Genomic DNA, 14,625 nt, shown 5'->3' on the forward strand with positions numbered 1-14,625 from the left:
CTGCTGTGGGCATGGAAATGGGACCTCCGGCTGTCATAGGCAGCAGAAGCATTTGTGGGCTGGGGACTGTAGAGTTTGGTGTGCAATCACACACATCTGCACAGACTGGAAGAATAATGGGACATGCCTGCTGTCATCTGATCTAACAGCTTACTGGTTAGTTAACAAGCTAACAGCGTGGAGTTTAATAGAAGCTTAAGCTTCACTTTGGTTGAATCGCAGACTTATTGATGGGACTCTTCTGCTCTTGAAGGCTGTGAGGTGAGTGGTTGTTTAGTCAGAAAAAAATGATCAAATTACAGATCTAAATCACTGCATATAGCATCCACTTTAAAGCTATCTCCTATTGTAGAGATTGGATTGTTTGTCACAGAGAGGAAGGCCTTTAAAACAGACGCAAAGCCCCACAGTCTGATGTGAAAGTAGTGTCCTGTATATCTGTACTGTTCCATCTGTATGCTCATCTGATCTGTATACAGACTGAGGGGGGTTTAGTGGAACTGATGAGTTATGAACACACAGATCGTAGCTCACCTGTACATAACTTTAATAAAAATGCTTGTCTGTGCAGTTGAAACTGAGATAGTTTTGAAAGTAATTGATCAGATTGGGAGTGGGGCGCTACTGTGCCTGGAAAGTGTCCGGACAGTTTGGGGTCTCCCCGCTGCAGTCGGTGGGGAAGCAGCGGATGGACCATGATGTCTCACAGGGGTTTCCTCCGGATCAGCTGAGCACGGCACCTACCATTACCCCGGGAAGCGGGGGACCTCAGACAGAAGCGGCCGATGGATTTCAAATTCAGCCTCCTGTATGTGGCCCAAAATAACACATTTTAAAATGTTCATTTAAATGACATTCCGTGGTTTTCAAAACTCACTAGTGTTGTTTTCTAATAATTGTGTTGTGTCTGAACACCACCCGCGTGCCGTGGAAGATTCCAAAATGGCGGCGGTTCCTACCAGAGTGGAGTGAAACTTTATCGTTTTCCTTCTGTTTTTTTCAACTGTTTCTCGTGTTCTGCAGATTGAGTCGGTCTGTTTGTGAGACTGGGTGGTAACGGAGCCCAGACACTGTGGACCACCTCCTTCCGGACCCAGCAGCGTGACTCTGGACACGGTTTTTGTCGGAGCCTCGCAGGGCTTCCTTTTAAGTTGACGTTGGTTTACGGCCATCGAGATTACAGCCGCTGTTGACACCAGCTCGCTCGTCGCGGAATCGACGTTGGTCGGGTAGCTAGCTAGCTATTTTACCGATCGGAAAGGGCCCGGCTGGGCTCGGTTTTGCTCAGCTGGATCCCGTTAGGGCAAGTCGGAGACGTGCCCCGTCATTTGTCAGTGGACAGAAATAGGAGGTGTTAGATGTCAGCAGCAGTCGGTGTCACACTGAATGTGGTTTGCTGTTATCGTGTAAGTACCGGTCCACTTCTTCTCTGTCCGTCCTAACAGCCTGTTTCATGGCCTGCATTTACTTACGTTCATATCATATTTCCACTCAGAGACTGGTGTGACGTAAACATATTAGCTAGCTGCTGGGCAATGGTGGAAAACACATTTGAAATGTTCTTTACTTGAATTTTGTAACAAATGTTCACATTTTTCATGACACATCTCAATGACCGAATCTGGTCGATAGCTTTTGGGGACATAGCGTGATTTAAGTTGTCAACAGAGGTTACTGACTTATAATGAACTCTTCAACATTATTTATATTAATTACAGACGTGAGTGTCCACTTTCTGTTTCCAAGCACAGATTTTAACTCTTATTTCCTGGTTCTATTATGATGGACAGCTATCTTGGCAAATCAAATGGAGAAGCTCCAGGACCTGAGCCAATCAGAGCTTCAGGAGCTCCTGGACAACCCGGAGAGGGTGGAGTCTATGGCTTTGGAATCTGACGAGGTAAAAAGGAGTAGTTCCTGCTTTGAGACGGGTTTTGGGTCAAGCAAGAGTTTCTGATGAGATAGGGTTGTATAAGTCAAAGTTCTAAAAGCTCAGGGTTGGTGTGCTGAGCACTCTTGGCGACGGCATAATAAAATAACTCGAACCCTCCAAACTGTCGTCCTACTGGACATACTGAGAGTGTCAGTGTCAAAACCATGCTTTCTCTTTTGCTTTTGTTCAGACTACGGAGTCCTGATGAACAACTCAGATTGTAGCTCTTTAGTGTTCAGACCTTTCTCCTTCTGTTTCTTCCTAAGATGATGTACTCTAAGTAACACTACCCTGAACTCACTCTGCTCCCTAAAGAAAAAGTCCACTCCTTGCATCCTCCTGGGTTCAGTCAGTTTTCACAGTTTGGCACTGGTAATCTGACTGCTCAGCACTGATAGTATTTGACCTGTTTCTTCATATTTCTTGTTAAATGGAAGCAGCAGAGATTGACTGAACTGAAATGAAACTGAGGACAGAAATGAGGTGAACATGAGCAGAGTGTGTTCAGTCAGAGGCTTCTTCAGCTCTGTAACCATAAGGACAGTTACAGGACGTCATTACCTCCCACTGCAATGACCTGTTCTTATTTTTTATTCTTTGTCATTTTTTTTCTTTGGTCAATATAATCCCACAACAAAGTCATTTCCCTTTGTTATAAGATATAGACTCATCCACTTGAGTTCAGTTTTCACCGGGCAGCTGTGTCTCTCCTCTTTAGACTCGCTGATCTTATAAAACAGCGGTATAGAATTTTTAAATTGGTGCTTTGTTTTCACAGGGGTGTGGTAGGGAATGTCTTTAGAAATGAGATGTCACCTGTCTTTTCTCACTGGAGATAAGGGAAGCTGTGCTTTAAACAGCTCATCTCATCTCAGGCATTTATTTAACTGGACTATATCAACCTTAATGCAGACATTTATATTCCAGCTTGCTTATCTAAGCTGTACTGCTAGAATTTGGATGTTCCTTGACAAAGTCAGGTGTTTACATCCATCCATCACTAACATGACTGTCACATGACTGTCATGGGACCACATACACATGGTACACAGGTGCGCATGTTTTCCTTTATGTCAGTTAAATGTCCTTTGTCAAGCTTCTGCCATATTCCTGTTGACTTATTCAAGCATTTTAAGTTGCTGGCTATTCAGCACTGTCCTCATATATTTGAAAGCGTTTAGGTCAGGTCATTGGAAGGACGCTAACAGCTCAGTGTTGGCTTCCCTTAGGTTCGCTGTGATGTGTGGCAGTGGGCAGTGGAGCCCTCCACACCTGTGTGTGTGTTTCTTTATCAGAGAACAGACACACAGGTGTTGTTTGAGCTTCCAGCCAATCACAGCCTTTCCATCAGAGATGGAACAACTTCAGAGCCAGCTGAGGTAAGAAATGTTGGCTGCTTTATGAAAAGCTGCCAGTGAAGTTAATAATAATAATAACTTTGACTTTCAAGGTACCCAAGGTCGCTTAACAAAAGAAAAGAAGGGGGGAAGGGAAGGGTAGGGCCGGGGGGTGGGTTTAAGAACAGTAGGACATTGAGAAGAGATGTGTTTTTAATAATAATCAAAGTGTTTTTATTGATTTTTCCATTCAAACAACAAGACATCAACAACAGGACCCAACATAAACACACAAATATCTGTTGCAACTACAGACAGACAACAACAAGACAAATCACCCCATACAAAACATCAAACATACCACCACCCATGTGGCCCAGACACTCTAAAATAAATAAACAAATAGAAAATAACAACAATAATAATAAAAAATAAAAACATGAATTTTAAAACAAATTATGTTGGAGCAGAGGTGAGCTCCTGTTCAAAATGAGAAATAAAAGGCTGCCAGATCTTAGAGAATCTGTTTGTATTGCCCTGCAGCGTATATCTAAGGTGTTCTAATTTAAGGTGTGCCATCACCTCCTCCATCCAGTGTTTGTGGGATGGTGGTGTTGCCTTTATCCAATTAAATAAGATCAATCTCCTGGCCAACAATGAAGAGAATGCAACTGCTTTCCCTTGAGTGATCGTTAGTTGTGCTTCTCCTGGTGCCACACCAAAGATGGCTGCCAGAGGGTCAGGCTCTACATTTTTCTCATAAATGGATGAGTAAGTTCTGAAAATTTCAATCCAGAAGTCCTTCAGTCTGGGACAGGTCCAGAACATATGGCATATGTTAGCTGGCACCTGTTTACATCTAGGGCAAGTCGGATCAGCCCCCTGATAAATTCTCGCCAGTTTCTCCCTTGAAAAATGAAGTCTGTGTAACACCTTGAACTGTATCAAACCGTGTCTTACACATACAGAAGACGAGTGTATTAGTTCGACTGAACGTCCCCAGTTAACCTCTGATATGTCCAGCCCTAACTCTTCCTCCCATTTCCTCTTCATGTAATCAAGAGACGGGGACGCCACCTTCTGAATATCCACATAAATCCTGGAGACCACCCCTTTAAGAGATGTGTTTTTAGATTCTTTTTGAACTGTATTAGAGAGGGGGCAGAACAGATGTGAAGTGGCAGATTGTTCCATAGGGTAGGGGCAGCTGAACAGAAGGCCCTATCTCCATATGTTTTCAGTCTGGTACGAGGAACGGAAAGTAGGTCCTCGTCTGAGGAGCTCAGAAGCCGTGACTGGGAGTAGAGGTGGAGATCAGAGCTGTGCTTAGGTGCAAGTGAGTGGAGAGATTTGTAGGTCAAGAGAAGGATTTTATAGGTGATGCATGCTTTGACTGGGAGCCAGTGAAGTTGCTTTAGGATGGGGGTGAGAGAGTTAAGAAATGAGACCGCATTAATATCAGGTCTATTTAATAGTCCAGCTAAATATTACTATATTTAGATAATGATAACTTCACAAATTGTTAATTGAAAAAACTAAATGGCTGAACTTACATTGAACTAACACAGCAGCACATGATGGGTAACTTAAAGGGACACTGTGTAATATATTAAGTCATTTATTAGCTCAAATCAAAATATTTATTCATAAATTAGTCCTCATTGGTGTAAAATTATCTCTGTCAACAATCTCAATTATCCTCCTGAGTGAAAAATTACTTGTCTGTATCTACATAGAGCGGGCAAGCTCTATGGAGGCTGCCATGTCCTTCCGGTCTATGAAAAACGACGAAGTGCCGAGAGGGACATAAAGCACTTCGAATCGCATTTTCCCCAACGCCAGGCCTGCAAGCGGAAATTACGTCATTTTGACGTCACGTTTGCACGCAGGTATAAACAGAGCCAGTCTACGCCATTAGACATTCTCTGGTATAAACCAGCCTGAACGGCCTGCACTTTTGTTGGCAATGGAAGACCATAGTTATGCCACGCCACAGGAGAAGGGATCCTCGTCGCCAAAAAAGCAAAAAAGAGAATCTTGACACATACTGCCTGCCGTAGTTCAACAAGTTGCAACGCACATTTGAAAACGCGAGGCACTAGAGAGCAAATTCATTCGACTTTGCAAAATAAAATTGCACCACTAGATGGGGGAATAAATTACACAGTGTCCCTTTAAATACTGGTTTGGCTTAATAAAAGAAAAAGAGAAAATCAAACTAGGCAAACCCTGTAAATAAAACCCCCAAAGTAAAACTAACTGAACCAGAAACGTGACCAGATTTAGTGCACAGGGGGAGTATAAACCAAAATCTGAAGTAACATTCATTGAGTGCATGTGGGCGTGGTCAATTAATCTATGAACTCTGGCAGACATCAGATGTATGACATATGTTGATACCAGTGACGTGCAGTCAGGAGAGGCCATCATGGAAAAATATCGAATAAACAAATAAATGAAATGGTTATGTTTATCAAATGGTTTAAACAATAAACTGATGTTCCATTTAACTTCAACAATTTTGATTGTTTTTTTTTTTATCAAAAATCGCTGAATTTTCACGTTTCCGTTTAAATACGGGGAGGAGACGCACAGTGAGGCAGCAGCAAGCTCAGCCTCCCAAACTGAGCTCTGCCATGCGACGAGAGCGTGTTACTGTCTCTGTATGTCGCCAATAAAATGTGTCACTCTTAATACATGTCCCCCTGACTTTCTACACTTTAGCTGATGTGTATAATGTATGTGTGCAACCTGTTTCGTGTGCCCAGCCATCTTACAACAGCAGTGAAGAGGCACCAGGTGAGGCAGGCAGTTCTCTTGCCTCAAGGTAGGGGGCACTCATGAGCCCAGAAGTTCTTCTGCTACTCCGCAGCTGCAGAGTAAGTGACAGCGAGCTAGCAACAATCTTAGAGTCCATGGTTACAATTAGCGAGTCAAGTGCAGTGATTTTAAAATCATAAGAAAATAATTTCCCCTCTGGCCCAGCCTGGTTTCTGCAGTGATTTTTAAAAAAAATAAAATAAAATAAAATCAAAAAATAAATTTCCCCTCTCAAATGGTGAATAATCTACTCTGAATTCACATATTTGTAAATCTGATTGTGATGGAGTCAGTGCCTCACCAGCCATGAACCTCACCGCACGGCACTGGTTGATACGCATCGCTTCACTCCAGGAATGATGTGTACTTTGCTGAAAAGTAACATCATCTCACAGAGATAGTTCTCACTTTGTCTGCTGCAGATCCAGAACATCCAGCTGGAGAGAGAGATGGCGCTGGCATCTAATCGCAGCCTGGCTGAGCAAAACCTGGACATGAAGCCTCGTTTGGAGTCCCAGAAGGAGGTGTTGGTGGCCAGATATTCTCAGCTGGAGGCTGTGGGAGAAACCTACAGAAAGCACTGCTCCCTGAGAGGTAGGAGGACCTGCTGGTGGAGTAGTAACCTGAGTGAAGCATGCAGAGGAACAGTCGCGTTCTACTAGTGCAGCACAAGTTGACAATAAAAACACAATGTTAGGACATTTTCACAGAGAGAAACTGGAAGATCCAAAGGTTTTATGTGAGAGTGGGAAGAAGAAGGCGGCTGCGGCTCAGTGGTTAGAGTCGGTCGTCCAATAACCGGAAGGTTGGCAGTTCAATTCCCCCTCTGGCCACTGAAAAAGATTGGAACTGCCAGCTGGATCAGTCTGCCCACTCTGAATCTGGACTCCACTCTGCTGAACAGCAGTTGTAATCCAGATGTTTTTCTATCTGCCCTGCTGCCGTGTGGCTCTCTTGATCTCAGTGCCTTTTTGTTTTTTCTCCTCCTCAGATGGGATGGTGGGTCAGGTGTCCCCAGAAGCCTTGTTCTCCAGACTACAGACAGAGAGCAGCAAGACTGAGGCCGAGTCAGAGGTCAGTGGCCCATTCCACATTCATGTGTAATATCAATTTAACTGCAAAAATTTAAATGATGAAGTCCATCTGAAAAGTTTCCACTAAATATTACACGTGTGTGGACAGTTTATCATCTCAAGCTCTCATTTTCTGACAGTGTATTTTAGAATGAACAACAGCAAAGGATTGGCCAGAGAAGAAGAGGTTTAGGGTCATTTCCACACACTTCTCCAGTTAGAGCTCATTTCCACCAGTTAGAGCCCCACTGACGCCTGCTTCTTATGCCCCTTGTCCATTGCCAAGCTAGCCCTATTCTACTCGGTTCGATATAGCGCGACACGGCATGGCACGGCACGGCACGGCACCAGTACCATTTCCTTTTCCACCCAAACTGTGATCTGGAAGTGGGCGGAGTCGGCCCGGTCACCACTAACGTGACGTCGGTTTCAGGCGATTACAAAGTGTCACGCCGCGGTTAGTCAAAAGTAAACACAGCGATGGAGTGTAATGTGTAATGCAGTTGACAGTTCATATTGTTTAGTTAAACCAAGCTCTTTATTAAAAAAGACAGTACAAAAGTAAACAGCAGGAGTTGTCTCAGATACAGGCGGTGACGCCAGTGTTGGTGCCGGTGGAATGCAGATAGCAGCTGTTGCCTCAGCTGCAGATTGCGATGCCAGTGTCGGTTCTGAAGCCTGCGGGATTGGAGGAGCTTCGCTGGCCTCAGCAACCGAACACTCATCGGTTGCACAAACCGAGTCTTGAGGGGAAAAAAAATAAAAAGTGTGAACATACGAAACGCATACACGTGAGACACTGTGCTAGCCTTCCAAAACAGCGTTGTTTGCTAGCTCACTCAGAACAATTTACATGAGACACCTGTGTAACTTTTTACACAAGTTAAAGACTGAACATGTATTTGTTACGATATAAAACATGCATTTGTTAAGATATAAGCGTTGCACCAAGGGGATAAGAACAACACTTACCATTTTCCATCGCCTCCAACAAAGACGTCGCCGTATCCACGCCACTTTCCTTGCCCCGGTTCGCCGGGCGGTGACCGTAAATGCCGTCCATTTGGTCGAACCACTTCCATGTCTTTTCTGTTTGACCCACTTTGGCTGTTGTGGTCCTTTACCTGCCGGTAATCACTCTTCAGCTTGTCTCGGCACTGCTGAGAATTCCGGTGATAGCCATGGTTAGCCATCAGCTTGGCTATATCCTGGAACACCTTCTCATTTCGTGTCGCTCCGTCCAGTTCCTTCTGTATGCGGTCCTCGGCCACCACACACAGAAAGGTCTGCACCACGCTCACTGTCCATGGGTTGGCTTTCCTTCTCTGGTCTTCCATATTCGTAGTTCTGTTGCTCTCGCAGGTGTGTTTTCATACATGGCGGGTGATTATTTAAAGGGGATAGAGAATCAAAATCGTCTTTTTCCCGTTTTTGGTGTTAGTTCTGAGTCTCCCCGCTGTGGGGAGTACACACGAAGTGCCAGCAAGTGTCAGAACCTCTGTTTCAAGTACTCCCCTTTTTAAAATTGCCCCCAGAATATCCCCCAATCCGTTTTTGTGAAAAAGTGACGTCACTTTTTCAGCAATCGCCCCCCCCCCCACACCCAAATCCACAGCCACCCCGTTTCAGACACCCCCCTTCGTCGAGAAACAGGAACAGGTGTGCCTTCCAGGGCTGTGAAAGCGGACTACGATCGTTACATATTGTTCCCCCGGAAAGCAATGTTCGCGATCAATGGCTTTTATTTATTTTTAACAGCATCCCCAACCGCCGACTTTTCCTTTGCGCTGCGCATTTCACGGAGTACAGTTTCACAAAGCTTGCACGATTCCGAGCAGCAGAGTAGATGGTCAGTTCCGACAGGGACAACGAGCTGTGCGCTCGCTGCAGTCTGTGTCTCGCTCCGGTGATCAGCTGCACGTCTCCAGGACTATAGGGCGAGCAGGTCGGATCACAGCTGACCCTTCTCTATTTGCACCACTCCTCTCGGGCAGGAGGCTTCGGTCCATTCGGACCAGAACCTCCCGTCACAAAAACAGTTTTTTCCCCTCGCAGTTGGACTTATGAACACTTCATAATCACCTCATAACCTGCCCCAGTCACTTTACCATCATTAAAATTGCACTAATGAAGCTGCACTGTTGTTGCTCTGTATATTGGATACTGTGTATTGTTGTACACACCTTGTACATTTTATATTCATATATTTGTATTCTTTATTTTTTATTATTATATCCTATGTTACATGTTTGCACCTTATGCCGCAGCAAATTCCTAGTTAGTGAACACTGTTCACTAACAATGGCAATAAAACAAATTCTGATTCTGATGAGCTTTCTTTTCAGTCAGTGTATTACTCTATAGCTCTGTTTTCAGTGAGAGCAAGGGCAGCCAATCAAGCAACGGTAACCGAATAGCACCAACACCTACCTGCATTTCATAATGAGGTTGCCAGATAAGCTCTGAAACGACGCCAATAAGGGAAAAAGACGCATTCTAAACCCAGCATAGTAACAGCTGTTTCAGAGAGCCTTTTAGGGAGGTTCTGAGCCATTACAGACCCAACCAATTTTTTTTGGGCTACATATCACATCACAGAACAAGGATTAATGCCCCATTCAACCTTTCTCTATCACCTTTAAAGCTCCCCGAGCTTCTCGCGTGTATGACGGAATTTCACCTGACCAATCAGTGGACAGCACTGATCACGTGACGTTTTAGTATCGGGTAGTACCGACTAGACCCACCTCTGAAGTAGGTACTAGCCGGTGCTAAAAATCGTAACGGGTCCCACCTTCAACCCGCGGTGGAAAAGCTCCCAATCAGGGTAGAGTCGTACCGTGTAGAGGCGTACCGGTACAAAAATGTTCAGTGGAAAAGGGGCATTAGAGCAGTGAGGACGTGTTTCCACAGCCTCGTATGGTCCCAGCAGCTGCCTGTGCTCACACTGAGCTGATTTACAGAGAGTTTGATACGTGTGTGTGTGTGTGTGTGTGTGTGTGTGTGTGTGTGTGTGTGTGTGTGTGTGTGTGTGTGTGTGTGTGTAGGCCCTGGCGGATGAGTTTCTGGAAGGCTCCCTGCTGCTGGACTCCTTCCTGGAGCGCTTCCTCTCCCTGCGCTCGCTGGCTCTTAAAAGACGGGTGCGAATGGAGAAACTTCAGGAAATGATGCGACAGAGGACCGAGGGCGATCCTCCTATCATGACATCATCAGCAGGCGCCAGCCACAACCCTGCCAGCACGCCCTCCCCCTGGAATCAGACAACGGCAACCACAACCAATCAGCAGCAGCCGGACTCCAGACCTCAGTCCTGCAGCTACCAGAATGCCTCTCCGACTGCAGGGGGCGCCGCCGTGCTGCCCTACAGCCAGTACCCCGGCTCCGCTCCCAACCCCCCCACTGCAGCGGCAGCAGTCCCAAACAATCCAGCTTCACAGTTCCCCCCTTACCCACCCTCAGGCTCCCCCTTCCCCCCAGCAGGGAGCTTCCCTGGGCCCCGGCCGGCCTTTGGGCCGCCCGCCTCGGTCACCTGCCCTTACCCCACCCAGCCATCCTTCCCTGCCCCACACCCTGGCTCAGCATTTGGCCAGTACACCCCCAGCCACTCCCAGAGCGCCCCTGCACCCTACTCAGCCTCCTACAGTTATGGGGGCTACAGCTACCCTGCCAGGCCCCCCTATTCCAGTTCTCAGTCCCCCACAGGGAGGCCCATCTACAGACCAGGATATGGAGTTCCACAGCAGTACTCCTGAAAGCATCACTGCTCCCTTCTTCACAATTCTTCCTCTTTTTTTTTGCTGTCTGCCCCCCCACCCCCCCCCGCTTCACTCCTGAACCCCTCTTGTCTTTTAAGCCCCCCCCCCTGCTGTCACACTCCAGGTCTCTTGCTTTACTTGACTTTGTTGCACTATTTCTCTCCATGTGAGTCCTGTTCTTTGCTCTCAGCCCCCCCCACACACACACACACACCTCCCCCCACACCAGTCTCAGGTCGTTGCATAGTTTTGAAGTGTGAAACACTTGTGTGTGGCTCTCTGTTCACCCTTCTGTCCGAGGCTCCCTCCTGTTCATCCTTCTGAACACACAGGTGCACCCCCCTTATGACCCAGATCAGTGGGTGAACCAGCTGGGAGAGAGCAGCCGGGTCTGCAGGTCCAGTTAAAACGCTCCCCAACACAAGCTGCCTAGAACTTAATTTCTTTCACCAAAGAAAGGAGCACTGACAGCCGGACAGGGGTCTTTCTCTGGTGGGGTCTGACGTTCAGAGGAAGCAGGAAGCAGGTAACATCTGGAGGGAACATCTGGAGGGAACATCTGGAGGGAACATCTGGAGGGAACATCTGAGGGGAACATCTGGAGGGAACATCTGAGGGGAACATCTGGAGGGAACATCTGAGGGGAACATCTGGAGGGAACATCTGAGGGGAACATCTGAGGGGAACATCTGGAGGGAACATCTGAGGGGAATATCTGAGGGGAACATCTGGAGGGAATATCTGAGGGGAACATCTGAGGGGAACATCTGGAGGGAACATCTGGAGAGAACATCTGGAGGGAACATCTGAGGGGAACATCTGGAGGGAACATCTGAGGTGACCCTGTTAAAGGGGTTGGAAACATCTTTCTGTTCTTCTGTTGAAAACACATGACTGATCACATGGTTGAATAAACATGGCCGACATTCTCTGATGGTTAAAGAGTTCCTGAAGACGTGTCCCCGTGTTTCCCTCTGATGGGACCGAGGCTCCAGGTTTTACAGGCTTTAGCGCCACCTGCTGACCGGACTACACACACCACTTCATTCAGCTTATTTATGTAGAGCCAATCCAGCTCCAACATTATCTCCAGAGGCTTTAAAGACGCAGTCCAGTTCAATCTACCCTCATTCAAAACTGAACCAGATGCAGGTGCCTCCCTAAGCAAAAGGATGGATCTCATGGAATCACTCCAGAGCAGCTGATGGAAACAAGCTGATAACGCAATATTTCCAAAGTTGATCCCACATCCTCCTGACATGTGGATGCAGAGCCACCTCAGAGCCACCTCAGAGCCACCTCAGAGCCACCTCAGAGCCACCTCAGAGCCACCTCAGAGCCACCTCAGAGCCACCTCAGAGCCACCTCAGAGCCACCTCAGAGCCGCCTCAGAGCCACCTCAGACCCACCTCAGAGCCACCTCAGACCCACCTCAGAGCCACCTCAGACCCACCTCAGAGCCACCTCAGACCCACCTCAGACCCAGAGGCACCTGAGCGGCCTCAGAGATTATCCTGGTTCCCATTTTTCAAAGAATGTTTCAAAGCATGTTCCAGATGGCTCTCTGCTCCACCCCGGTGTGTGACACTCCTCTGGGGTCCACACGGAGCCCCCCCCCCCCCTGCATAGCTGCTTGTTGAACATGAACTGATGCTCCTCTGTGACTGTGAGGAGGACAAGAGTAGATTAGCCCCCTCTGAGCGGCAGGCGCCTGGTCTGATGGGGGGGCTCAGTTGGGTTATTTCATTGAATATCAGTGTGTGTGCAGTGATAACAGATTAGGAAACAGTCAGTGCTCTGAATGAGTGTTTAGTAGTAAGTGGTGGGCCACGCTCACTCTGCGAGCCGAAGGGGAGCTGCAACAGGACGGGGGTCTCAGCCCGCTGACAGGACGGGGTCTCAGCCCGCTGACAGGACGGGGTCTCAGCCCGCTGACAGGACGGGGGGTCTCAGCCCGCTGACAGGACGGGGTCTCAGCCCGCTGACAGCTGTGTGTGAGGGGAGGAGCTGAAATGAATCCACTCATCACACTCGGCCCACTGAGTTCACAGTAAAGCTGTTCTGCACTCGGTGTTCATTGGTCAGGAGGGACAAGCTGAGCGGCCATGTGACTGACCGTGTCCCTCCACCACACTCAGGCAGCCCCAGCTGATGATGCAGATCCAGGTTTGTCTGTGGGGGACACTGATGGATGTGGACCGTGTCCACAGCTGAGTCCTTAATGACATCATCAGGAGGTTTGATGAACCCTGAGGGGGCCAGTGAGGGTCCTGCTGGGTGCACACCCACCTGTCCCCACAGGCTGTCAGTGATGGAGGACATTCAGGTGGTCCCAGGCGCTGTGTGTGCTGAAGAAGTGAAGTGATGAGGAGCAGCAGTTCCACTCATCTCCACATGGTGGCACCACAGCTGCAGCCACCACTCCTGCTGCTGATGTCACACTCCTGAAGCACCTGTGGCCACTCAGTGCTTTACCTGTACTCTCACACATACACACACACAAACACACACACGCACACACACACACACGCACACACACACGCACACAAACACACATACATACTCATACACACACACACACACAAACACACATACGCACACACACATTCATACACACACACACACACGCACACACACACGCACACAAACACACATACATACTCATACACACACACACACACAAACACACATACGCACACACACATTCATACACACACACACACACGCACACACACACGCACACAAACACACATACATACTCATACACACACATACACACGCACACAAACACACATACGCACACACACATACATACTCATACACACACACACACATACGCACACACACATACATACTCATACACACACACACACATACGCACACACACATACATACTCATACACACACACACACACACACACAAACACACATACACACACACACATACATACTCATACACACACACACACATACGCACACAAACACACATACACACACTCACACACATACGCACACACACATACATACACACGCACACACGTGCACACACACACACACAGAGTGTCAGGCTGGTTTCTCCGGGCCCCCCACAGCACGATGAGCCTCTTACCCCACAGACCTGAAGGGTGGAGCAGCTCCCCTCTGAGCCTCTTACCCCACAGACCTGAAGGGTGGAGCAGCTCCCCTCTGAGCACTTCCGGGCCACAGAGGAGACTGATGGTGATAATAGTGTTTTAGAAAAAGCACAAGGAAGAAGTCCTTATATGGTGGAGCATTAATCTGAATAATGAGGCACCCCGGATGTAGATGGACCATGTGTTCTGACATGATGATCCTGATGACTGTAGATTGTTTTAATCTGGGTTTGTTTTCTTTCTCTTTGGGTTGTGAATAATTAAACTAGCGTTGATTTGAACAAAGCTGCTCTGAGTCTTCATTCCAAACCTTTTCCTTAAGAAGGGCATGTACACTGTTTGCATATCTCACAAGAACAGTGACATGGAGATGGCTATTATGAGCCAACAATAGTTTCTCTGGATGTGATCAGATCCAGGATCAGGACCAGGTCCCTGGTCCTGGTCCTGGTCCTGACCCTGGTCCTGGTCCTGGTCCTGGTCCTGATCCTGGTCCTGGTCCTGGTCCTGGTCCTGATCCTGACCCTGATCCTGGTCCTGGCCCTGATCCTGGTCCTGGTCCTGGTCCTGATC

The 14,625-nt window shown here is 47.5% G+C and overlaps 1 protein-coding gene across 1 annotated transcript; it reads left to right on the forward strand.

Moving 5' to 3' along the window:
- Window positions 1-672: 672 nt before the first annotated feature.
- On the forward strand, window positions 673-14,337 carry vps37c (VPS37C subunit of ESCRT-I). Its single transcript, XM_075464251.1, has 5 exons — window positions 673-1,406; window positions 1,791-1,900; window positions 6,513-6,684; window positions 7,082-7,164; window positions 10,211-14,337. The coding sequence occupies exons 2-5, from the start codon at window positions 1,808-1,810 to the stop codon at window positions 10,913-10,915; spliced, it is 1,053 nt and encodes a 350-aa protein (XP_075320366.1). The 5' UTR covers window positions 673-1,406; window positions 1,791-1,807; the 3' UTR covers window positions 10,916-14,337.
- The last annotated feature ends 288 nt before the right edge of the window (window positions 14,338-14,625 follow it).

Source organism: Odontesthes bonariensis, chromosome 4, assembly GCF_027942865.1.
Source record: "Odontesthes bonariensis isolate fOdoBon6 chromosome 4, fOdoBon6.hap1, whole genome shotgun sequence".
Lineage (NCBI taxonomy): Eukaryota > Metazoa > Chordata > Actinopteri > Atheriniformes > Atherinopsidae > Odontesthes > Odontesthes bonariensis.

Coding starts and splice junctions, on each gene's coding strand:
- vps37c (XM_075464251.1), top strand. CDS start 1,808: ATGGAGAAGCTCCAGGACCTGAGCCAATCAGAGCTTCAGGAGCTCCTG. Junction 6,685..7,081: donor AAAGCACTGCTCCCTGAGAG/GTAGGAGGACCT, acceptor TCTCCTCCTCAG/ATGGGATGGTGGGTCAGGTG. Junction 7,165..10,210: donor AGACTGAGGCCGAGTCAGAG/GTCAGTGGCCCA, acceptor GTGTGTGTGTAG/GCCCTGGCGGATGAGTTTCT.